At 38.0% G+C, this 24931-nt stretch overlaps 1 protein-coding gene across 1 annotated transcript in view; it reads left to right on the top strand.

Annotated features, from left to right (window-relative positions):
• Window positions 1-18971, top strand: part of LOC111147362 (HERPUD family member 2) — a 31067-nt gene extending 12096 nt beyond the window's left edge. Inside the window, exons 4-9 of the mRNA XM_022503362.1 lie at window positions 2328-2441; window positions 4490-4644; window positions 13569-13691; window positions 16275-16598; window positions 17297-17414; window positions 18113-18971. Of these exons, the coding sequence (XP_022359070.1) occupies window positions 2328-2441; window positions 4490-4644; window positions 13569-13691; window positions 16275-16598; window positions 17297-17414; window positions 18113-18274 (996 nt within the window). The 3' untranslated portion in view covers window positions 18275-18971. The remainder of the gene's footprint in view (window positions 1-2327; window positions 2442-4489; window positions 4645-13568; window positions 13692-16274; window positions 16599-17296; window positions 17415-18112) is intronic.
• The last annotated feature ends 5960 nt before the right edge of the window (window positions 18972-24931 follow it).

Genomic DNA, 24931 nt, shown 5'->3' with positions numbered 1-24931 from the left:
ATAAAAACCTTTAAAAAAATAGTGGATTGCAGCAGATTTTCCCCCTTTCTCTCTCTTTGATAGACTTTTTTTTAAAGTAAGCCCTATGCTCGATGTGGGGCTTGAATTCATGACCCTGAGATCAAGAGCCACATCCTTACTAATGACCCAGCCAGGTGCCCTGATAGACTTGAATTTTTGGAGTAGTTTTAGGTTCACAGCACAATTGAGCAGAAGGTATAGAGATTCCCCATATACCCCATGTTTTTACACATGCCTAGGCTACCCCACTAACAAAATTCCACATCAGAGTGGTATATTTGTTATAACTGACATTGTACACAGTGTATTACAGTGATGCAGCATTATCATCAAAAGTCCGTAGTTTACATTAGGGTTCACTCTTGGTGTGGTACAATTTATGGGTTTCCCAAGTAAATAATGACGTATATCCACCATTATAATATCCTGAAGAATAGTTTCACTACCCTAGAAATCCTGTGTGCTCCACCTGTTCATCTTCCCCCTGTGTTTATGCTTAAAAACGTTTCTGCTATATGCTCTTTGAAATATACACTTATTTATAATTTTAATCCAAGATGGCTAGACTATGCATATGAATACTTTAAAAAAATTATTTATTTGACAGAGAGAGAGACAGCGAGAGAGGGAACACAGGCAGGGCGAGTGGGAGAGGGAGAAGCAGGCTTCCTGCTGAGCAGGGAGTCCAGCACTGGCGATCGCAGGACCTGGGATCATGATCCGAGTCAAAGGCAGACACTTAATGACTGAGCCACCCAGGTGCCTCTTGATACTTTTAAAAAGGTTTTTGCTTCCATAAATGATTTCTGTCCAGAAGAGTTAAAATACAAATGCTCAAAGGAGGTTGTGCCCCTAATATGAAACATTTTGAACAATCTGTTTATATTTTGAATCGATCTTAAAAGCGTTTTTGTTAAAGTCAGGGTACCCCTTTACTTTTTTTCAGGTAGATGCTGACATTAGCTTTACCAGTTTAGTTATAAAATATTTTGCAGAAACGTTCTCCAAAGGTGAATGAAAACTATTAATTAATTGTGATTAATATGACCTTTGAAACTAGGTTTCTAAGCATAAACATCTTATACTTGGATGCTTTTTAGTATTTTGTATTCTGAAGCTAAGAGGACCTTAAGTCAGGTGTGCTTTCTACCTACTTCCTAGGCATAGTTTGTGTCATGCTTTCTCTGGGAATGTCTTCTTCCTAGCTTTCTAACCTTGTTAACTTGTTAAGCAATTGTAATTTATGCCTATCAGTTTTGTGCAAAAGACTGTTTTATATATTCCCTAACTGGGCTCTAATGTGTTGTTCTGATATTTTAACAATGTCCTGAGCCTCTTTAGGTGAAGGGTTGACTCTTACCCTTTTGTGGATTCACCTCAGAATTACACACAATTCTAGGTTGATGGAAGGCGTTGATACATTCTTAGTTTCTGGTAGCTTCGTTTCTCTTTCTCACAAATGGGAATCTTTCTTTTCTTTTTGTCCCCTTTTCTTTATCATTTTCTTGTTTTCTTTTCTTTTTTCCGTTTTTTAAGCTGCTGAGCCATCCTTTGTTCTTCTCTGCCCTCCTTTATTTTCTCTCCTTTCTCCATCTTATATATACTAGCTTTATGCCTGACTATAAATATACTCATGAAATCACTAAGCTTAAATGCCAATCCTAATCCTTATTAGAATATTTTCCTTCAGCCATAGTCATAAGTTTATGTGGAAACACATGGAGTATGTACAGAATGTAGTTCAAATATATACTTTATAATTGTTAGAGGTAAAACTGATTTTTGAATTAAAATAGAAACTATACATCACCTGGCTAAAATTAAGGTAGAATAGGTACAGTTGAGTTTCTTTATTAGGGCTGCAAAGTCTCAAGTAATGGAAATATTTTCACTACTCAAAATTTGTAGGCCTAAGTTCCAATGTGACTGTTACATAGTTTTGGTATTAAAATGCTAGATATCTTTATGTTGAAGAAGTAGATTGCATTGATACAACTTCACAGCACTGCTTGCTTTGAGACTCCTTGATATACAAAGTAATTTTTTCGTATAGTAGGTACTGCATAGTCTATAGTTAGACTAGATGGTTTTCTATAGAGCATGGAGAATATATTGAATTCAGAAGGGCCCCAGATACTGAAAGAGTAAATCACCATACCTTCAGATGGCAACGATTTATTACTAATAAAATGGCTATGCTAGAAAGGAATTTAAAATTGGAGTTAAATATTTCAGCTTAGTTACTGACTTTTTGAATTACACACTTTTCAGTACTACCCTTTCAATGTAATTTTCTTTAATTTTAGCAAGATGAGTATCATATGGTTCATCTAGTATGTACTTCTCGGACTCCTCCCAGTTCTCCAAAATCCAGCACCACTAGAGAAAGTCATGAAGCATTGGCATCCAGCAGCAGTTCTGTGAGTTTTCTGGGGAGGAGTAAATGTTGAAGTTTTCTGATTATCCTTAGAAGTGAAAAAACAGAACAATTGGAGCTTGTGGGTTGTGAGATTGTGTTTTGAACAGCTTGAGTTAGGCGTTTAAACTTTGTTTTTAGAGATCCAGTGCGTAGTGTTATCCCTGGAAGCTTGAGTTATTTGCTATAGGGATTGAAGATCCAATCTCCAAGGGTTAAATGCTAAAATGCCCAGAAAACAGAGTGATGATATGATTACATAGTTTAAAATCTAGGACCAGTAAAGTTTCACAAATATTAAAGGTACTTGTATTCAAGGTGGATTAAATTATTTAAGTTTTGAGTATGCTAAATCTTCTTGAAGTAGATTGCTTCATCAAGAATTTTGTTTTTTTAAAATGACTGGATTTGGACATACATTCCAACTTCAGGAGGAAAAATTACTTCATCTGCTCAGTTCTTTCAGACTTGGGTATTCATTTTTCCCTTCTTATTTTTCCATCTGCCAGAATTGTTTTGGAAATTTTTAAAAATGTTGAACTTTTCAACTTAGATATACTCATACAACTTTTAAAGACAAATTCTTTATGTTTAATTATTTTTGGTTTCCCATTAAAGTTTTATATGACACCTTTGGAGGTGAGAGAAAGGGATGGGATGAATGGAAGGTTGCTTTAAACCTCTTGGGCAAGGAACTTACATACTGCTAAGTATACTTACCTTCTTGTCAAGAATCTAACCAAAACTTGAAGGAGGGGATGGATGGCTGAGGTTATAACTAGTTGAAGGATCTTCCAGTAATTACTAGTTAACTGTTTCTTTAAGAAACTAGATCCTTTAGTTGCTATATTTAATTAGTATGGGCTCAGTGGTAAGTATTTTCCAGCATGAGCTATGGGAATTTAGCTTTCATTAAACTGAAGTTTGGTTTATCAGTAAACCCAAGGGTCTTTCTTTCTATGTTTCCTACCTTTCAATAAGAAGGGACAAAACACTGGCGTTGGCACAGAGTTCAGGATATAGTCTTTGGACACATATATGTTGCTTCAGTTTTTGTTAAGAAGGATCCTTCCTGACTTGTCTTGTGGTTCCTCAGCCATGATTTCATGTCGTTAGTATATATATTCATTTTTTTCAAGCCGTGTTATGAAAATCTGAAAAGTGTTAAGGGAAAATTAAGTTGAATTGTCCTTTTTTTATGGCTGAGAAATTTCAGTGGGATTTGAGAATGTCTTAAAAATCTAGTCATTGAAAGTGTTATTTAATAAGGTCAGAAAAAAATTAGTTCTAGCAAAATTAGGCTGTGTTGCCAAATGGATATGCCTTTCTTCTGTTAATTAAAAAAAAAATGACTAACATATTGTGCTGGTCCATTTAATGAGAAATTTTGACAGAAAGGAAGCCTTTACCAGTTTAGGTCCCTAAGAATCAGACTCCCTGGACTGATTAGGTAGACACCTACTTGGTGTCCACTTTATGTGGAATAACCTCTTAAAGAAAGCTTTGTTAGTTTTGCAAAAGACTGCTCTTCTTGGCAGGCACTTTTTGCATAGCAGGAGTTAGGAAGATAGACATACCAAAAGACATCCAGTTAATAGGAAGGCAGTACAGGTAAAATATAATTTTAATGAAGTTGGAAAGATGTTAAAATTATATTGTGTCCAGCTATTTTATATTTCAAATGTAATTATGTTTTAAATTTATATAAAACATGTGACAAACTATTTTCAAACAGCAACAAATTGGGGAGGTCTTTAAGTCATTACATTTTTAAGGTTATTGAATCTGAGTTAATATCATCAGAACATGAAAATTTTAAAATCTTTATTGATATCTTGTTCATTTTGTAAAAAAACGTATTTTTGATTTTCTGAACTCTTAATCTCATCAGAATTAAAATATCAGCCTGTTATGTTGGGCCCAAGATTCAAATCTGTATATTTCTAAAATTCATTTTTTGCAGTTCATAAATACGTTTTTACCACTGTCTCTAATCTCATGATTGCAATGAATTAAATCTCCTTGAAGAAATAATTACATTTTTGTTTGTAGAGTTCAGATCAGTCAGGATCAACATCTCCATCATCCAGTCAAGAAACCTTGTCTTTAGCTGCCAGTTCTTCCTCAGAAGGATTGAGGCAACGTACCCTTCCACAAGCACAAACCGACCCAGCACAGAGTCATCAGTTCCCCTATGTAATGCAAGGGTGAGTGAAATCATAGTTGAGCCTCTTAAAAATCTGTTACTCCTGATTTCAGGATAATCCCTCTGCAATAATCAATGTATATTGGAAATTTATTCATATTCTTCCTTATACATTTTGAGAATTAGGGGGTTAAGTAGAGCAGTGCTTTTGAAAGCTGGCCATACCTCAGAATCATCTAGGGCAGTGCTTTTCAGCCTTTACTCTTTGTGCTAATCACCTGGGGATCTTGTTAAGCTGTAAGTCTGATGCAGTAAATCTGATGAGCCTGAGATTCTGCATTTCCAGCAAGCTCCCAGGTGCTGCTGATGCTTCTGATGCTTTGAGCACACTTCAAATAGCAGGATCTAGGTAACTAAACAAATTCTTTTTTAGTCAGTTTCACAATGGATCTACTCAAATTAGCTTTCTGGGAAGCTGATGAGTGAGTGAGGATGTTCATGGAAGAGTATAAGGCCCAATAATCTGGTTTTAGAAAGTTCCACAGGTGTTTCTGATCAGCCAGACTTGTTAACAACTGTGATGTATTAAAAAGGGTATGTTAACCATTGCATGTTATCTAGAGTCTGTGTTAGAGGAGTTTACCCAAGAGGCTTGTTATGGCTACATTATATTTAGCAATTATAACGGGCCTCTTGGATTAGGCAGTTCTAGGGGGAAGTGCAGCCAACAGCCACAGCACATCCTTCAGACAGCTCAAAGAAGATCCTGGAGAATACGGTTTGGACCTGGGTTATGTGTGAAACCAAGGTATTTAACTGGGGTACTATTGTTACTTTTGAAGTAAAGGAAACATGAGTAATATATTGGTAGTGAGATAGTTTTGTATTGCATAGCATGCTATGGTCCTGCAGTGTGTGGCAGTGCTCCAGATCTATGATTGTGAGGCTGGAAATAAGGAAGTAGCTAGGACCATAGAGTGGTCATAAGGGACATAACCAAGGAGTAGCCGTTGATGGCTATGTTAAAAGGGATAGAATAAACATTAAGATACTTTTTACTTAGGGCTTTAGACAGTCCTTTTGCTTTTATATTGAATTATATTTGACATAAAACATTAGGTAATTAAGGTGTACAGCAAAACTCTATTCTTAATGTTGAAAAACAAAGGTGAGTACATAGCAAAATATAAGAAAACTCATTGTCTCCTATTTTTTGAATGTGAAGTTTTTTCTGTAAAAGTATTTAGGTAAGGCTGATGATCGGTTTTTATGAGGCACCTATGAAACAATTTTTGTTTTTAGAAAACGATTACTGCATACCAAAACATAGTTATTTGTAAAAATTAATGTTCACAGGGTTTACATTATGGAATAGTAGCTTAAAATATTTTCTGTCCTATGACAGTAATTCATTTCTTCTCTTTTTTTTTTTTTTTTTGCAGAATAAGACAGTTTCAGTTCCTTTCAATTTGTACAGTGATTTTATTTATTTTATTTGGTGGTAGTGCTGGAAAGTGAGAGTATAATGTATATAATAAACCTAAAAGAATATAAGATTTTTAACTCTTTCCCATACTTACACTGAATATATTTTGTAATACAACAAAGCTTATAAGTTGCAGGTCTTCATAATAATACCATAAATATCTTGGAAAAAGATAAATAATTTCTCTAAGATTAATAACTTCTCTAAAGGTTTCTCTTTAATAATTTCATTTCATGAGATGAAAGTGTTCAGCTCTTAGCAATGTATTAAACAGATCAGAAAATTCAGAAATAGTGTTTATTTTGCCAAATGTGAGTATTAAGATGATGAACAGTAAAATCCTTAAAGATATTACAGTTTTACTTAGGGAATCTCTTACCAGATGAATAATGTTTGGTTTCAAATCAGGAAGGCGGTACAGCTTAGTGACTACAGATTCTTGAGTCAGCCTGCCTTGGTTTGAATCTATCTGCTGACTAGCTTGGGCAAGTCTTTTCCCTGCTTTGCTTCAGTTTGCTCTTTATCTGGAGATTATAGTAGTTATCATACAGGATTCCAATATGAATTAAAAGAGTTCATGTATGTAAAGTGTTTAGTGATGTGTTAGCAATTACTTAAAAATTCATTCATATTTAGAAGAGAATGTTGTACATTGATTCAGCAAACAGACTTGAATGAATGAATGCCAGTACTAGGTGCTAGAAAATAAATATTATTTGGGAAGAGTACTTTGTGATATACAAAGCAATTTACTGAAAGTTTAATAGATTATTCAGTTTAATAATGAATATAATTTAACTTAATCTCACAGGTATAATTTTTTACTAATGAAGACTTTAAATCTGTCTTTTTTTTTTTTTTAAGATTTTATTTATTTATTTGACAGACAGAAATCACAAGTAGGCAGAGAGGCAGGCAGAGAGAGAGGAGGAAGCAGGCTCCCTGCTGAGCAGAGAGCCCAATGTGGGGCTCGATCCCAGGGCCCTGAGATCATGACCTGAGCCGATGGCAGAGGCTTTAACCCACTGAGCCACCCAGGCGCCCCTAAATCTGTCTTTAAGTGATTTTAACATGCGCCTTAGCCTTAAATGTGCAAGAGCAATAATTTAGTGACCTTGATGAACTCACCAACAAAATAGAAGCTCTGCATTCCTTTTTCAAAATTCAGTACAGCTTACATTTAACTAATCACCTGTTTTTCACCATGTAGGTTAGTGTTCTCAGTCTTTAGTGAGCTTGTTAAAACTGCTAAATTCTGGTCCCTTCTCCCCTGAGATTTTGAATGACTAGGTTTGGGGTGGTGCTCAGGAATTTGCCAACTTAATACTCTGGGAACCTAACTTTGAGAAATCCTGATACAGTGATTATTTGCCCATAGCTAGGTGTTGAGGAAATGTAAGAAGACCAAAGCAGTACATGTACATCACCACAGTAGCTGTCCATCATTTATAAATCTTGACTGACTCTTTTGGACTCAGTCTTTTGTCACATTTATTTACTTTAACTCCAAAAATTACTGATTGGGTTATAGAATACCCACTGTTTTGTATCTCAGATTTTCCCCCGTAATACTAACACAACCTACTCATTGTACCCTTGCATATTGACTTTTTTTTTTTTAAGATTTTATTTATTTATTTGAGAGAGAGACAGAGAGAGAGCACAAGTAGGCAGAGCAGCAGGGAGAGGGAGAAGCAGTCTCTCCGCTGAACAGGGAACCCGAAGCAGGGCTCGATCCCAGGACCCTGGGATCATGACCCAAGCCAAAGGCAGCCGCTCAACTGACCGAGCCACCCAGGCGCCCTTTTTTTTTTTAAAGTAAAAATTGTAAAAATTGCTGGGGTGCCTGGGTGGCTTAGTCGTTTAAGTGTCTGACTCTTGATTTCAGCTCAGGTCCTGATCTTAGGGTTGTGAGATGGAGCCCACAGTTGGGCTCTGTGCTGGGTATGGATACTGCTTAAGATTCTCTCTCCTTCTGCACCCCCCTCCAAAAGTAAAGATTGCTTATAGCTCATCACATAGAAGTAACTAATTATTTTTGTAATATCCTTTTACTCTTCTAAGTAAACTTTTTAAATAAAAATAATACTATTATATTTGGTAAATCTTTTTTAAAAATATAATTTAGTCAGGACATATTTCCAGTTCAAATATAAATCTACCACATTTAAAGTCTTGAGACACGTGGCACTCTGGATGAGTTCTTAAATTTACACCAATGTTTTTTAGACTTTTGTTCAATATTCATTTAGGGTAATTTAACTCTGGACTAGAGTTGGAAGTGGGGATAAAGAACAGGGACAAAGACCATTAGAGGCAGTGCCCAAACAGCAAAATAAAAGCCCTGCTGCTAACCAGGAAGTTCAAAGACCAAGCATTATTATTTGAACATGAACATTCTCTTCCCACCACCCCAAGCATCTTATTGAAATACTCCCTCCACATATGTGTAGTTCTCGTTAGAAAAGATCTAAAAAGTACAAGTTTCTCCAGTTGTTGAAGTTTCGGTAGTGCCTTAGTTTAACATCCTGGTTGGCTTCCCCTTGGTCGGCTTCTGTACCGACTTCTTGTTTGAAACAGCCTTTGGTTAGCACTTGCTAATCATATTCTTACCATTCACCACCCAATTCAAAGCCCATTCTTTCCAGGGAGACTACTTTGATGCACACAGGACATTTTCTGTTCCTAGCATTATCTCTGTATGTTTCAACATCTGGTGTCCATTTATTTAAGAAAGTTTAAGATTTTTCATTATGTGGATATGCCACTTTGCTCACTATTCTATCGATAAAGAATGTCTTTAGTTAGTTGTACTACCTAATGACCTCAAAATCTCAGTGGCTTACAATGAAACACTTCATTTTCCTTGTTCATAAGTCTTGTTAGGCACTTGGGACAGCTCTGCTTCAGGCTATATTTAGGTTGAGTTCTGATCTGTTTCATGTTTCTCATTCTTTGGACCAGAAACTCCCTGGACAGGTTCTTTTTATGACAAATGACAGGAACATAAGAGGGGAAGCTAACCCCTGACCGCATTTACAGCCTCTGCATGTGTCACATTCACTAATGTTCCCTTGGACAACTTAGGTCACATGGCCATGCTCAATAGCATTGAGGTATTGCCAAGTTACCAGAGATGTGCCAGTAAATGCTTACGAACTGGCTTTTCCCGTGGGGAGGGCGAATAAACTGATTTGTGGCATTTGCTAATTTCTGTGGTATTTACACTTTCACCATGATTGATTTCAAGATACCAAGGGTTGGGTCACAAAATTCCTGAACTTGAGCAATTAGTTTTGTGAGTCAATATTAGCTGGCATAAGCCCACTTTGCCTCTATATGCCAGACAGTATGTGTGTATAATCCTGTTGTAGAAGAGTGAAGAATTTGGGCAATATTCTATCATAAATATTTGGGTTGTTTAATTTCTTCCCACTAAACCTCACGACAATCAATACTCTTTTTTTTTTTTTTTTTTGAGATTTTTTTATTTATTTGACAGAGAGAGAGAGAGAGCGCACAAGCAGGCAGAGAGGCAGGCAGAGAGAGAGGGGGAAGCAGGCTCCCTGCTGAGCAGAGAGCCCGATGCGGGGCTCAATCCCAGGACCCTGGGATCATGACCTGAGCCAAAGGCAGAGGCTTAACCCATTGAACCACCCAGGTGCCCCTCAATATTCTTAAATACTCACATGTTAGCGGCTATTCTTTTAGGATAATTTGTAAGAAGGGAAATTCTTGGGTCAAGGTGTTTCTTAAGACTTTTTGAGACTCTTAAAGACTATTGTAAAATTGCAGTAAAGAAAAGTTGTACCAGTTTATTCTCCCAATAACAGTGTCTGATACCCCATACAAATGAGTACTTGCCAGTGTGATGAATTGTAATGTTCCTGTTTTAATTTGAGTCATGATAGAGACATTCTTTTTGCTTTGTTTTGTGAAATACTTATATGTGGTGTGTTGCTGTTTTTCATTTCTGACAGTTCTTTATCTAAAAGAATATTAGTAATACTTATAGAGCACTTAGCACAAGCTAGGCATTGTATTAAACATTTATACATGCTGTAATTCAGTGCTATACATTGACTTTTACATAAACTCTGTGGTCTAGGTACTATTTTCTCCCATTTTATAGACGAGAAAAGGGCTTAAAGGGTCCAAGCTTGCCTAAGTTCACAGACGTGGTCAGCAGCAGAACTAGAATTCAAATCCATATCTCACTTGAAAGTCTGTGTTCTTAACAGTCTTGTTGAAGTGACTATTTTGTCATTCGTTTTAGTAGGTTGCCATTTGTGTTTTGACTTCATTTATAATGGTGTTTCTCTCCTCTCTGCCCTCCCATTTAAAACTTTATTTTAGTCAGATCTACTGATCAGATTTTAAGTATTGGTGACTGAGTAAGTAAATCTGTTTCTTTGAGAACCTTGTGACTTTCTTCGATAAAAGTTTACCTCATAATGTGTTATATTCTGGACACTGAAGACAGGAAGATGAATTATGTACTTGCCCTCAATGGAAATAGGTCAGAGAGACAAATTAACCACCTGCTGATGTGCTATCATGGTCTTGAAAAAAATTTTGTAGGAGCCTGGACAAGGAAGTGACTGTCTCTGCTTGGAGGAGCGGGGAGGGCTTCATAGGTGCTAGTTTGAGCTGATTGTAAGGGGAGTTCAGCAGGTAGAACAAAAGCAAGTGTGGAAAGTCTTGAGAAGGCATATTCTTGGAGCAAGGTGGGGATTTCCTGCAGTTGCTGCATCTTCCTATGGAGTGGTAAGGGAAATGGGACTGACTTCACAGGTTATTTGGGAAAGAATTTGTTCTTGAATTTTGAAGTTTCCAGTTCCTTTTATCTTCTCTTGTTTGTAATTCTTAACTTTATTATTTTTTAATTTAATTTTGTTTTTTTTCAGTGTTCCAAGATTAATTGTTTATACACCACACCCAGTGCTCCATGAAATACGTGCCCTCCTTAATACCCACCACCGGTGTCACCCATCCCTCTACCCCCCTCCCTTCCAAAACCCTCAGTTTGTTTCTCAGAGACCTCAGTGTCTCATGGTTCATCTCCCTCTCCAATTTACCCCACTTCACTTTTCCTTTCCTTCTCCTAATGTCCTCCATATTAGTCCTTAACTTTAAAAAACGTAGTAATGGGTGTCTTTTGGTATAGCTCTCAAGTGCTGGTTTGTGAATGACAGTCTTTCAAGTTCTTGGTTTTTGTCATGATCTCTGTTGTACTCAACCATTTCCATGTGTTCCTGTGAATTTCCCTCACCCCTTTTTTTCGTTTAGTTTTTATCAAATAGTACTAACTGGTATAGTCTGTCTGAAAAGGGAAAAAAAAAGCTGTTAGCCCTTGTGCCATGAAATGATTTCCTCCCACAGGTATATCATAGCAGTTTCCTCACCAAGTTTGCTTATACTTTTTAAACATTCACAAGTACAGAAAATATTATAACGAACCCCCATTTACCTGACACCCAGTTTCAACAATTGTTAACCATTCTTTATTCCCTCTTATTCCTCCTTTTTTTCTTGGGCTGAAGTATTTTCAAGGCAAAACCCAGCTACCCTCTCATTTCATCTGTGAATATGGGTATCTGTGACAGATATGGACTATAAGAAAATCTTAATCAAAATACCAGTAGAATACTCAGAAATTCTTTAATATCATCAAATACCCTATTTTTTTTTTTAAGATTTTATTTATTTACTTGACAGAGAGAGATCACAAGCAGGCAGAGAGGCAGGCAGAGAGAAAGGAGGAAGCAGGCTCCCCGCTGAGCAGAGAGCCCGATGCGGGGCTCGATCCCAGGACCCTGAAATCATGACCTGAGCCGAAGGCAGCAGCTTAACCCACTGAGCCACCCAGGCGCCCCTCAAATACCCTATTTGTATTCAGTTTTTCCTGATTATCTCAAATGTCTTTTTATAGTTGTCTTGATTGAATCAGTATTCAGAGAGGTTGATATTACATTTGATTGATGTTTTTTTTTTTAAAGATTTTATTTATTTGACAGAGATCACAAGTAGGCAGAGAGGCAGGCAGAGAGGGGGGGGGGGAAGCAGGCTTCCCGCTCAGCGGGGAGCCCGATGCGGGGCTCCATCCCAGGACCCTGGGATCATGACCTGAGCTGAAGACAGAGGCTTTAACCCACTGAGCCACCAAGGCGCTCCTTGGTTGATGATTCTTAAAGCTCTTCTAATCCTTTACTCCTTTCTCCCCCTCTTTTTTTTTTTTTTTAACAGATTTTCATAATGTTTATTTTTTATTTTATAGCTAAAAGCTGCTATGTTTTAACAATATTGCTAAAACAAAATATCATTTGGGTAGGGCAGAGATGTGAAATTTTTTTCCGTATTTTGTATTTAAGTTAATTCTCAGAAGCAGAATTACTTGGGAAGTTGGGTCAAAGTCAACATTTTTAAAGGTATTTAATTTTGTAAAATCATTTTTTAAAGCCTTATTCCAGTTCATCCTGTTAGCAGTGAAGTCAATTATTGCCAATTTTATGTACATTAATAGTCTTTTGAGTATCATGTTAAAAATTCATGAATTTAGTAATGATTCTTGTCTCATTCTGGTTAGACCCAGGTTACATCAGCTAAAGATAAAATTCAAGTAATACGAAGAAAAAGAAAGTTAGCAAATATGCAAATTCTGTGTTTACTCACATGTTTATCCCTATGGTTGTCCTGATATATGTGAATTTCTACAAATCTACAAATTCTACAAATTCTACAAATTTCTACAAATCTACAAATACACTCTGGAGTTTATTCTGATTTAGGCATAGGGGACAATAAAAATAAAAATAGCTACATTTATTGAGTACAGACTAACAATCTTATGAGGGAGATTCTATTATTAGCCCCATTTTTGAGGTGAGGAAACTGAGTCATAGAGAACTTAAATATGCCTTCCACAACTTTTATTGAGTTAATAGACATTTAACCTACTTTAAGAATACGTGTATACATATGTTCTGCCAATCTTGTTTTTTTTAACTAAAAAAATATAGATTTTTATAATGTTTTTTATTTTATAGCTAATAGATGCTATGTTTTTAATAATATTACTAATATACAGTATCATTTTGGTAGGTTCCCCATTCCTCAAAATATTTTGTTGTGAAGTTTATTTTAGGGCTTTTGGTTCTTAAGGAGAGTGTACTTAAAATGTAATTAAAAGCATTTTGGCATTTTCTGCTGAAATGAAAAGATAGCAAAATGATCAGGCTTGCCACACATTTTGTGGGTGATTTGCTTTATTTTCTTATTAAGATTGGGCTGAAATGTTAGTTATTCTATATATTTGGGGGCCTGGGTCATCTTCTGTAAGCCATAATCTTATTTGAAGAATGTTGAAAATAAGTATTTCTCTTTTCACTATGACTTAGTACATTTTGTCACGGGTGCCTTATACTTAAGAAATGAAAATTCCGAGAAATGCTTTCAACTTCTAGAGCATGGAAAGACATTTCTTTATCTCTTTATTGCAGAAATGTGGACAACCAACTTCCTGGGCAAGCCATTCCAGCTGGGTTCCCAGTGTATCCCGCTTTCAGCCCCTTGCAGATGCTGTGGTGGCAACAGCTGTATGCTCATCAGTATTACATGCAGTAGTAAGTTAGTTTGAGTTCGGTTTTTTTGCTTAGTGTGCTATTTGCTTTATTTTCTTTCTCAGCCTAGGTAAGTTGATTTGGGCTTTCATTTACTGCTGTATTTTATTGGTTTTTAAAAATTACTGTGAGAATGAATTTGCCAACATTTCAAAAGATACTTTCTTTTAAATTATTTGGCTTAAGAGAAAAGGGTTCACATCCAGTTCACATCAGCTAAACCTGTTCTTTGTTTCTCCCTCTTTCCCCTAATTACATTTAGCAGCCTTGAGATGCTTTCTTTAATATAACATTTTATCTACTTACGAGGAGAAAACTGAGGGAAGTTTCACTGGAAGGCAGCAAATCTCCATGAAGAGATAGGACACTCAATGAAAAGGAATCCTGTGTCAGGGAGATTCGTGTTGACATAAGGCTAATAATATGCTTTCTGGACTATCAGCATTTTCATAAGTCTTGCTTCTGGTCAGCGTGTGTCTTAGCACTGAGCACAGCTTCTCAGCCTTCACTCTTCTGGACTCTATGCGTTCATTTAACATTTCTAGCTTCTCTTTACTCTTCTCTTGTTTCTATGATTTTGCTATCCTCTTGATTGTTTCTGTTTTTCTGATCACTCATCTTGTGTCCTTGATGGCGTATTTTTTTCATTCTTCTAAATGGTAACATTGCTTGTTTAGTTAGACAAATATCGGTGTACTTGCCATGTACTTCAGGACAGTCTGGTAAGGAAGACAGGGTTCAGCCCTGCGCCAGTCCTCTTGGACTTCTTTCTTCTGTGGCTTCGTCGCTAGCTTTCTGTGGATGACCCCTATTCTTTATCTCCTGTGCTTCATCCCGGTTGCTGGGAGATTCCTGTAGGGAAATTTGCCATTCCTCTAAATTCAGGCTGTCTCAGATTTGACACCACCATCCTCTTAAATGTGTTCTCCTTCCTGACTTCTTCGTCAGTGACACAGTCTCTTCTTACTCATTCTCCAGGCTTTTAACTGTAATCAGCTTTGACTCTGCCTTCAGTGATCCCTAAACCCAACAGTTTACCAAGATGAGTTAATATGTTGTTTCTAACTTTTGTTCTTCCCCTAGACCTTATTTTCAATATTTTGCCCAAATCTTTTCTCATTTTGGATTTACTTTACTGCAACTGTTCTTTCTCCTTTCAGACTCTTCATTATATTTCAACCTGCTGCTGCCCGGTTAATGTGCTTAATACAACATTGAGCCAGTCATTCCCCATCCTCCCAAGTATGGTTCCCTTGCCCACAGTGTGAAGTCTGCATCCTTAACCTTACTGCAGACCTTACCCCATAAAGCTGATGTGCTCTAGGAACCTTGTGTCCTCATGTTCTCTTGCATGATCCCTTGGCTGCAGACTGGCTATTTGTACCTTACCTGTTGCTGTGGTAAAAGCTACCATCGGACTGACTGCTTTGTGCTTATATTCTGCCAGATGCTGGATGCTTTACACCCCTTGTCTTACTTATAACCTCTTGAGAACTGTGTAAGATAAGGTAGGGCTTATTGTAGCTTGCTACTGAATCATACAATATTTGTACATTATTTAACTTCTGAGCTTCAAGTTCTCTTCTTTAATGAAATAAGTCACCTATGAATCAGAATATCTGTGAGGTGGAAAGTGTTTTGGAAACTAAAAAGCTCTCCCTACAGATACAAGGTATTAGCTTACTGAATTAAATAGGCTTTTGTAGGCCAGGAAACTACTGTTTTATTTTGCTATCTTGATTTTTTAACATTTTATTGTAGAAAACTTTCAGCATGTGAAAAGATAGAATAGTGAAATGAATCCCTGTGTACTTATCACCCAGCCTCAACATTTATCAAACCGTGGCATTCTTGTTCTAGAACTTGTCCCTCCTGTGCTGGATAATTTAAAGGAAATCCCAGATATATTATCATTTACTGAGAGCCTCATATGGGAAAATTTATTCTTTCAAGCAGTCAAATTATAAGCAAATTTCAGGATCACAGGTCTTCATTGGTGTACGAATACCTATTCCAGGGTTCCCAGGTGGAGTTCCCAAAAGTCAGGATTTGGGTTGAGGGGTTGTTATCTGAGATCTGGTTAATATCTTAAAACATAAATCAAATCATTTATCACTGACAATGGCCACACAGGGTAATGATCACTGTACATGTTTAGACATATTTTTCAAAACATGGCTCTAAAGGAGAGGGTGCCGTGATAGTCATCTGATGTAGAAAAACAAAAGGGGCCATTAGTGAAAAGATTTGGAAAAAGATTCGGTCATTACCGTATAAAGTAATTTAATGAAAGAGAGAAAAGATAATGATTACCATGGCCTTCTTTCTCTTCCACCTCTCCCCTACCATCTTAGACTGTAAGGCTAGCATCCTTTCCTGAGCTACTCACTCCTACCATCAGTCTTGGCTCCACTTTTCCACTGGGATTCGTGCTTACCTAAGAAATGTGGTACTGGAGTTGTGATATTCCATATTAGGTTTATGAAAAAATACATATGACTCCCCAAGAACATTTTGCAAAATAAAAGAGAGTATGATAACAGCTTTTTTTTTCCTTTTTAATATTTATTTTGGTGAATATTTCAGCCAAGCTGCAGTTTCAGCTCAGGCCACATCAAATGCCAACCCAGTCCAGCCTGCTGCTTCACAGCCTCTAAATCTGGCACATGTTCCTGGCGAAGAACCCCCACCAGCTCCAAACCTAGTGGCCCAAGAAAATCGACCCATGAATGAGAATGTTCAAATGAATGCACAGGGAGGTCCAGTGCTAAATGAAGAAGACTTCAACCGAGACTGGCTAGACTGGATGTATACGTTCTCACGAGCCGCAATTCTCCTTAGCATTGTATACTTCTATTCTTCTTTTAGTCGGTTTATCATGGTAATGGGAGCCATGCTACTGGTTTATTTGTGAGTGATGCTTGTTAACTTCTTGTGCTTTCTTTTAATTACTTTCTAAAACTGTTGACAGAATTTGGCATGCAGTAGTCTGTCATGACTCTTGAGTGAAGGAATAGGAGTTTTGGACTCAGAGTAAGAGTAAGAATTAGAACATTTATCAGAACTGTCTCCAAGCAGATTTTTCTTTTACTGTCTTTCATAAAAATTAATTCATTTAGACATGCTCTATCAATTATTTAGAACTTGAAGTGTCTGATGCACTATTGCATAAGGATAGTCTTTTTTAGTTAAAGTTATCAGTAAGAAGACCTATAGGAATAGGTCAGACATTTTTTCCTAAGTACACTTTTTCTTGCCCCCCCTTTATTCCAAGAGGCAAAGAAATAATGTAGTTGAATTTCATTTTGAAAAATATTGGGAAAGATGTTATGACTCTTGGTATGTTAGGACATTAAGACAGCTAGGTTCGTTGTTAAGATACCTGACATAGAACCAGCAAAGTCCATAATAGATTTTTAGACTTAAGTTGATTCCTGTTTTGCTCTCATTGCTTTGAGAGGGGCAGTTCTTGGCCCTAAGTAGGAAATTTGGTCTTTTTATCTATTATAGTGGAAATAATTTTTCTTTTGTAGGACACTAATGTTTTACACCATTACAAATAAAAACAGTTGCAACTTCTTTCCTTTTCTCTTTATTTTACTGAACAGACACCAAGCTGGATGGTTTCCTTTTAGGCAAGAAGGAGGTCAGCAACAGGCTCCCAACAATAATGCTGAAGTTAACAATGATGGGCAAAATGCAAACAACCTAGAACTTGAAGAAATGGTATGCTAATGAGGCTTTCGTATACTTCAAATATAGATGTTCCTCAGCAGTGTAAGAAACCAACATGATAAAAAAAATCTTGGAGCATTCCACAAGTTTTTTGTGGAATAGCATGGGAAGAAAAGTTAACATATAAAATTGTATGATTTTTTTATGGGAGAACTTAGAATATAATACTGAATCAGTCATATATCCGAATTAAGTAGGGGGTGCCTGGGTGGCTGAGGTGGTTAAGCATCCAACTCTTGATTTTGGCCCACATCATGATCCACGGGTTGTGAGATAGATCCCTGTTTTGGGCTGTGCACTCAGCAGGGAGGCTGCTTAAGATTCTCTCTCCCTCTCCCTCTGCTCCTCCCCCATGCTCGCTTGCTCTCTCTCTCAAACAAACAAAACCCAAAAAAGAGTTAAGCAGGAAGAATTAGCATTATTCTTACTGAAAATAACCTAGAAAGAAAATTATGCACACCATGAGAATTTATTTGATTAAATTGGCAGCTATCCCTTTGAACTTGAACACTGAGGAATTTATCAATTTTGGATTTAACAAAGATTTCTAATGACCAGATATGTACCACTTCCTTATTACATGCTCATATTCCTTTTCTGTAGGGAAGGATTTAATTCTTTCTTTTTCTGTCATGAGTTAATATTAACTTCAAATCCCTTAGGAGAATGTTTCTTGTTTTGTTTGAAAGGAGCGTCTTATGGATGATGGGCTTGAAGATGAGAGTGGAGAAGATGCAGGTGAAGACGCCAGTGCAGTTCAAAGGCCTGGATTAATGGCATCAGCTTGGTCTTTTATCACCACCTTCTTTACTTCACTGATACCAGAGGGGCCTCCCCAGGTTGCCAATTAGACCTGAAAAACTGTGCCAGCTACAAAGGAGGGTCTAACTTTAAGAAAGTGTTTTAAATAACAGTGCAATTTCAAAAAAATTTATTACTTTCTTTTCATCATCATGTACAGAGGTGTTTTTTTCTTTAAGCTTCTCATGCATATGAATATTTTAAGCACAAATGGACTACTAAATGTGTGATTTCTTTTTTAAGATCCTAACAAAACATAGTATAACAATATTGGTCTTCCAGGTTTTGTTAATTTCAATTATGTATATTATATCAAGGCAGATCTATTTGTGTGTCTTATTTCTTTAAAGAGCTGCTTCACATGTAAATGTCTATAGCCAATAGCCCAGCCCTTCAGTGTATAATTTGAATAAATATATCTATTTTCTGTGAATTATCCTGAAAGTTTTAAACAGAATGACCTCATAGTTTTTAATAAAGAATATTATTTACCTAAAATGTGCTAGCAGCATCTTGCCCAGCCATAAAGCAATAAACTTCTCAATAATCTTAATTTTGACATTTGGATAAATAATGGAAACTTTCTATTTTAAGGGCATGTATCCCATCAATTGGAATAAGTACCTTAAAAAAAAGGCAGCTCTTCAATGGAATTAATAGTGATATAAATGTTTGATACAGGCAGTACTTTTATAAAATATGCTGGAAATTGCTCCCTGTAATTTTTTAAAATAAAAGGTCAATTATGGTAAACTGTCTTATGGGATATTTGTTTGGACCCTTCACCAATATACCCATTACATGTAAAAATCTATGTAAATTTCAGTAGTTATTGGGAAAAGTTGCTGAAGTCTTCCAGGTCATTTTCACCTCTTTGTGTTCCAGATGGATATCTCTTAGTTCTCAGTCTGAAACCCTGATAGTCTATTTAAAACGCCCTGTGAAAGCCAATTCAGTATTTCATACAAAAGGAGTAAGTTTCTCATAGGGTAGCTAAAAATTAAAATTGGACATGAGAGACTATGGACTCTGAAAAACAACCTGAGGTTTTTGAAGGGGCGGGGGGTGGGAGGTTGGGGGAGCCAGGTGGTGGGTATTAGAGAGGGCACGGATTGCATGGAGCACTGGGTGTGGTGCAAAAACAATGAATTCTGTTACGCTGAAAAGAAATTAAAAAAAAAAAAATTGGACAAATGAGGGTGGGAGAACTTAGTGTGCAAAAACTTCATATCACATGAAATGTATTATAAAGTTATATGTGGTACCGGTCTGGTAATATATGATTAGATAAGAGAACAAAATAGAAGATTAAGAAAACATTATTTTCTAAGTTGTTTACTTATAATGATGAAAGTGACATTTCAAGGGATAACTGGTTAACCCTTTGAAAAGTGAAATTAGATTTCTGTTTATAGATGTCAGTCAAAATATCATGATTCAGTGTGAGCAACTGAACATGCAAATACTAACAAAAAACATAGGTGAATACTTCTATAATACTGGGGTGACAAAATGCCTTTATGGCAGAATTCCTGAAAGAAAAGGTTGCTATGTATATAATATTTTGACATACATAATTAAAAGGCAAACAATTAGGGGGAAAACAGATTAAAAAGATAGTAATAAGTAAGTCTTAAATTTTGTTAAAAGAAGACAGTGTCCCAGTAAGGAAATGGGCAAGGATACTCTCTAGTCAGTTTGGACTGGGTGGCTTACACAACAAACATTTGTTTCTCACAGTTTTTGAGGCTAAGAAGTCCAAGATCAAGGTTCTGGCAGATTCTGTGTCAGGTGAAGGCCCTCTTCTTGGCTTGCTGTATTCTCATATGGCAGAGAACAGAGCAGAAGCGCGCTCTCTCCCATCTTTTCTTACAGGACACTGACCCTATTCCTGAGAGCTCTGCTCTCATGCCCTAATTACCTCCCAAAGACCCTACCTCCTAATACTATCACATTGGGGGTTGGGATTTCAACACGAATATGAGGGGGAGGGGACACACAAACATTATGTCTGTAACAGATACAAATATGGGCAATAAATATGAAAACAGATGTAATGGGTCTCAAGGTTAAAACTATCAAATTATTAAGATAATACTCGGTGTAGGTGAAGCTATAGGGGAATATAAAATAGTATATAGCCTTTTCAGCAAGTACCAAATTTTCAAAGTGTACACAGAATCATTCAGTGTCATCCTATTGTTACTGGAATAAAGATCAGATTCCTTAACATGTTTACAAAGTTCTGAAAGGTTGGATCCTTGGACCCTCTCAGTCTCTGCTCATCATTAATGCCTTTGTTTGAGCTAGGCTGGTCTTCCAATCCCAGGACTCTCTCCTTCCATCCTTCCAGCCCCAAGACTTTCAAATTGTTCTTTTTGCTTGGAACACAGTCTCTTCCTTTTTTTTTTTTTTTTTCCTTGTTAACATTTACTAATCATTGATGAAATCTGAGCTAATGGCCAGTTCTGTAGAGAAGCTTTTTCCTGGCAGCACTGGTCTTCACATATTACACTATTGCAGTTTACATTTATTTCCTTTTGTCTCTCTCACAAGATACGAGGACTGTGAGGTAGGGGACATATGCTCATTATTACATCCCCAGTCCTTGAAGAGTGCCCAGTAATTAGTTTGATACTGAATGAGTGATTGAAAATGTACATAACCCTTTGTTTTTTGGGTTTTTTTTTTTTTTTTTTTTGGTTTGTTTATTTTTTGTGCATACCCTTTGAATCAGCAAAAGTTCGAAAAGGTATGGTGTATGTGTGAGATTTAGCTTTAAGGTATTCATTCCATTGTTTAACAGGAAAGAACTAGAACTGATAGATGTTCAACTGGGTGAGCTATGGTACATTTGTATACTGTTTGGATCAGGATTAGGGATGGCTTGTTTCAGGGCTGATGGGAGAGAGTGCATCCAGAGGGAGGGTCTGGATTTTAACCTGGAAGCTAAATAAATAAACCGTTAAAGCTGTAAGAAATGCTTCATGGGTCATATCCTAAACCAGAATGGGTGGGTAGGGTAAGAATGCAGAGGTAATGAGACAGATTAGTCTTTCTTCCATTGGGAGCTAGAGATGGGAGAATTAGAGCCATAGAATTCATAGAGGGGAACAGCATTGTAGGGGACACCCATGTGGAGGAAATGAACAGGTCACTGTATCCTATCCGTAGACCGGGGCTAAGGAGAAAAATGTTAGTCATAGACGCTCCCTTTAAAGGGGGGTGGCTAAGGATTCTAAGAACAATGGAATGTGTTGCTGGATTTTAATGATTTTCTCCACATTATTAATTCCCTTTTGTTAGGCTCACTTTTGGTGAGTCTTTGTCAAAACCTGCAGCCCAGTGTCAGCTGTGTTTTAGAGGATTAAGGGAGGAGCTGTGTCCATACTGGGGCCAGACGATGCCTAGGGGGCTGCGGTAGCTTGGAGATGGTTTCCAGATGGCAAAAGAGCAGCACAGCAGCTTAGACACCGGTCTCTAGGCCAAGTGCTGACTAGCAACAGCCAGAATGGATTTGTGGAATATAAACACTTCTTAGGACTTCTGTTCCTTATACATCACAATAAAGAATAGACTTTGTATAGCCAAGCAGTATGGGTGAGAGGGTAAAAGAAAAGGGTGATTCCCCAGGGCTGGAGAGTTGGAGACAATTCTTGCCATAGTTTGGTGGCGTTGTTCAATGCCACCATCCATCGTTTCTCTAACTGGTTTTCTGGCTCCATCATCACTATTGAAATTTGGCTTTTCAAATGAGGAGAGAAAAGACCATGTTTGGATCCTCATTTGTACAGTCCCAGGAGCTGATTTTGCTTTACTGTGGAGAGACCAAGGTGTGCTGATTTATAGATCAGTTTTCTGTAAGTCTGGTATAAATCAGACCATCAGGCCTGTCATATCTGAAATTTCGTTCTGGGTTGGCAAAACTGCAGGCTCTGGAATGTAGTGTTCTTAATGACAGAGTTTTTCCTGGGAGTCCCAGTGAACTGAACTTACCTCTCCATGTGGCATCATATGCTGTAACTGTAACCTGAGAAAGTGAAATAAATTGGCCACATGGTGAGTACAAAACATGCTTCTGGTATTCTCTATCTTACATAAATACAGTTTGGATGTTTCAATACTTCAAGAATTAAAAGTACTTTAAACATTTTTTGAAATTTTTTACACAGTAGGAATATTGAACATGAGATCTAGACTATTAACAGATTTTTATGTGTACAATACAGTAGCATTTAAAAACATTTAAGACATTTAAATGATGCTTCTTGAATGTTGTGAAGCAGTGTAAGCCTCTTATTAAAATACTATGGAAGCTTTGAAACAAAGGCTTTTCTTACAAAGAGAACGCAGAATAATTATTTAGGGTTCTTGTTCCTTAGCACCTGGAGCTTCTCTGTGTCCAGGAGTCATAGTAAGCAGAATGTTTTTTCCCAGCACAATGAGGGCTCAGCCCTAATATGGGGAGGACAGCAAAAGATCTGTCTCCCTTTTCCAGAGCAAACCTTGATGGTTACTTTCTCTCATTACACTTGGATACACCCTCGAGGCTATAGTCTAGGAGGACTAATTTCATGCATCCTACTTCCTTGATCCTGCTACTAAATTTTCTCTTACTCCGATTGTTTTATTTTCCAATATGAATGCCTGTGTAAACTATTTCATGCAGTGCAGTAAGCCACTCTATCCAAGGGTTCGAAAGCCATAGGAAAGTTGGAAAAATTAAGATCTGTGTTGGATCGTTACCAGTTACCACCCCTCACAGAGGGTGCATAGGAGAGAGGCTGGTGTTTTGTGTTAATTTATGTAAATTATTATAGTACTCTGAAAACAGTTATCACTAATATTTGAATAACAGTTGAATATTTGCTACATCCCTGGCTCTGTGCTCTACCTGCATCTTAAAAAAAATTCCTTAAATCAACTCAAGGTAGGAGCACCTGGGTGGCTCAGTGGGTTAAAGCCTCTGCCTTTGGCTCAGGTCATGATCCCAGAGTCCTGGGATTGAGCCCCGCATCGGGCTCTCTGCTCAGTCGGGAGCCTGCTTCCCCCTCTCTCTCTGCCTGCCTCTCTGCCTGCTTGTGATCTCTCTCTCTGTCAAATAAATAAAAAAATAAAATCTTAAAAAACAAAAAACAAAAAAACTCAAGGTAGGGCTATTGTTACTTCTGTTTTTCCAGATGAGGACACTAAGACATAACGAAGTTAAATAGCTCACCTAAGGTCCCATAGCTAGTAAGTGACACAGTCAAGATTTGAACTTGTTCATTTGACTTCAGAACTTGAACTCTTTAAAATTAATTATTCATGTAAGGCATGTGGAGAGTTCAGCTTCCAGCAATCGGTGATTAGCTTGTTTTGCACCAACCCTTCTGCTGAGAAAACTAGAAAAGTCAGAACATGTGTGTCCAATAAGACACCAGAGAGCTACCAAGAAAGCAAAGGCCAGTATTCCAGACAGGTGTGACCTACATTTGGTGCCACTTTTTCCGACCTGAAAGCCTTGTTCAGTCAAGCGTAGTGGCTGGGAAGCAGCACAAAAATTTTTGGGAGACTCATCGGTAACAAAAACTAGAGTCCAGGATGTACGGAGTGGAAGTGATTTTGAGCACCCCAGGCTTTCTATTGGCACCCCAAAAGGGCTACCTACCCCTCCAGTATACAAACTGGAAATGGGCCTGTTCTCACAAGAACCAAAGCCCAGTCTCAAACCACCTCCACCCCTCACAGAATGAGGCAACTTGCACCAAACCTAATAACAGCCAGAAGCAAAAGTAAATTCCGGCGGAAGATAACATATAGTTTCTCAATTTTCTCTACAGGTTTTTTGAACTCTGTTCACTAATAAAAGGTAACTAAGAACACAGAAACATAGGATTTGACTAAAATGAGAAATTGAATAGAAACAGAGCCTCAGAAAATTCAGGTATCTAGCATTATCTGACCTTAACGAGAGCTGGGATTAAAAGCTTCAAGGAATGAAAGGTTCCGGCCCAAGATGGCGGCGTCGGAAGAGCCCAAACTCGCCGGGCGCTCCGCCCGAGGCGCCAGATTTCACGGATTTATCGAGCAGTTCCTCCTGAGGAAGAACTGAGGGCCCACTGAACAGCTCTGGTACAACAAAAGACAGAAGGCAAGAGAGAACAGCAAGAGAGACGGAGACAAGGTAAGGCGACGGAGACAAGGTAAGGCGCCGCCAGCGCCGCGAACGGCCACCGGGAGGGCGAGTGCAGACGGACCGGGAGCTGACCCTTCTGTCCTCAGACACGGGGAAAAAGCCGGAGTTTAAGAGAGCGACTGGCATAGAAAAGTCAGTTCTAGGACTCGGCCATTAGGCCCGGAGCTGCTGGACGGCTCTGGGGTGGGAGTGGCTGTCCGCGGGTCCATGTTCCCCCTCCGCCCTGAGGGCACAGGCTTAGCGCCCTAACCCGCCTGCCGCCTCACGAGCCCCGGGTCCCCAGCCTGCTCCAGCCGCAGCTGTCCTCTAGGGTGCCCTCGGGGCTCTGCACCCGGGGATACTCCTGATTAGTGCTCACTACAGCCGCAGCCTTGGCTGACGTCGGAACGCTCCAGCCCCACACCACCTCGGCTTCAGACGGCTTCCTAGAGCAACCCCTGCCCAGAGCTCTCAAGAACATTCCGGCTGACCTCTCCTTCAGATCTAGCTGCCCTGCCCGGAAGCCCCCAGCGCCCTTGCCAGGACACCC

This window comes from Enhydra lutris, unplaced genomic scaffold (genome assembly GCF_002288905.1).
Source record: "Enhydra lutris kenyoni isolate GAN:26980312 unplaced genomic scaffold, ASM228890v2 scaffoldscaffold16, whole genome shotgun sequence".
NCBI lineage: Eukaryota > Metazoa > Chordata > Mammalia > Carnivora > Mustelidae > Enhydra > Enhydra lutris.
The sequence above is the reverse complement of the archived record's forward strand: the minus strand, read 5'-3'. Positions and strand labels throughout refer to the sequence as shown.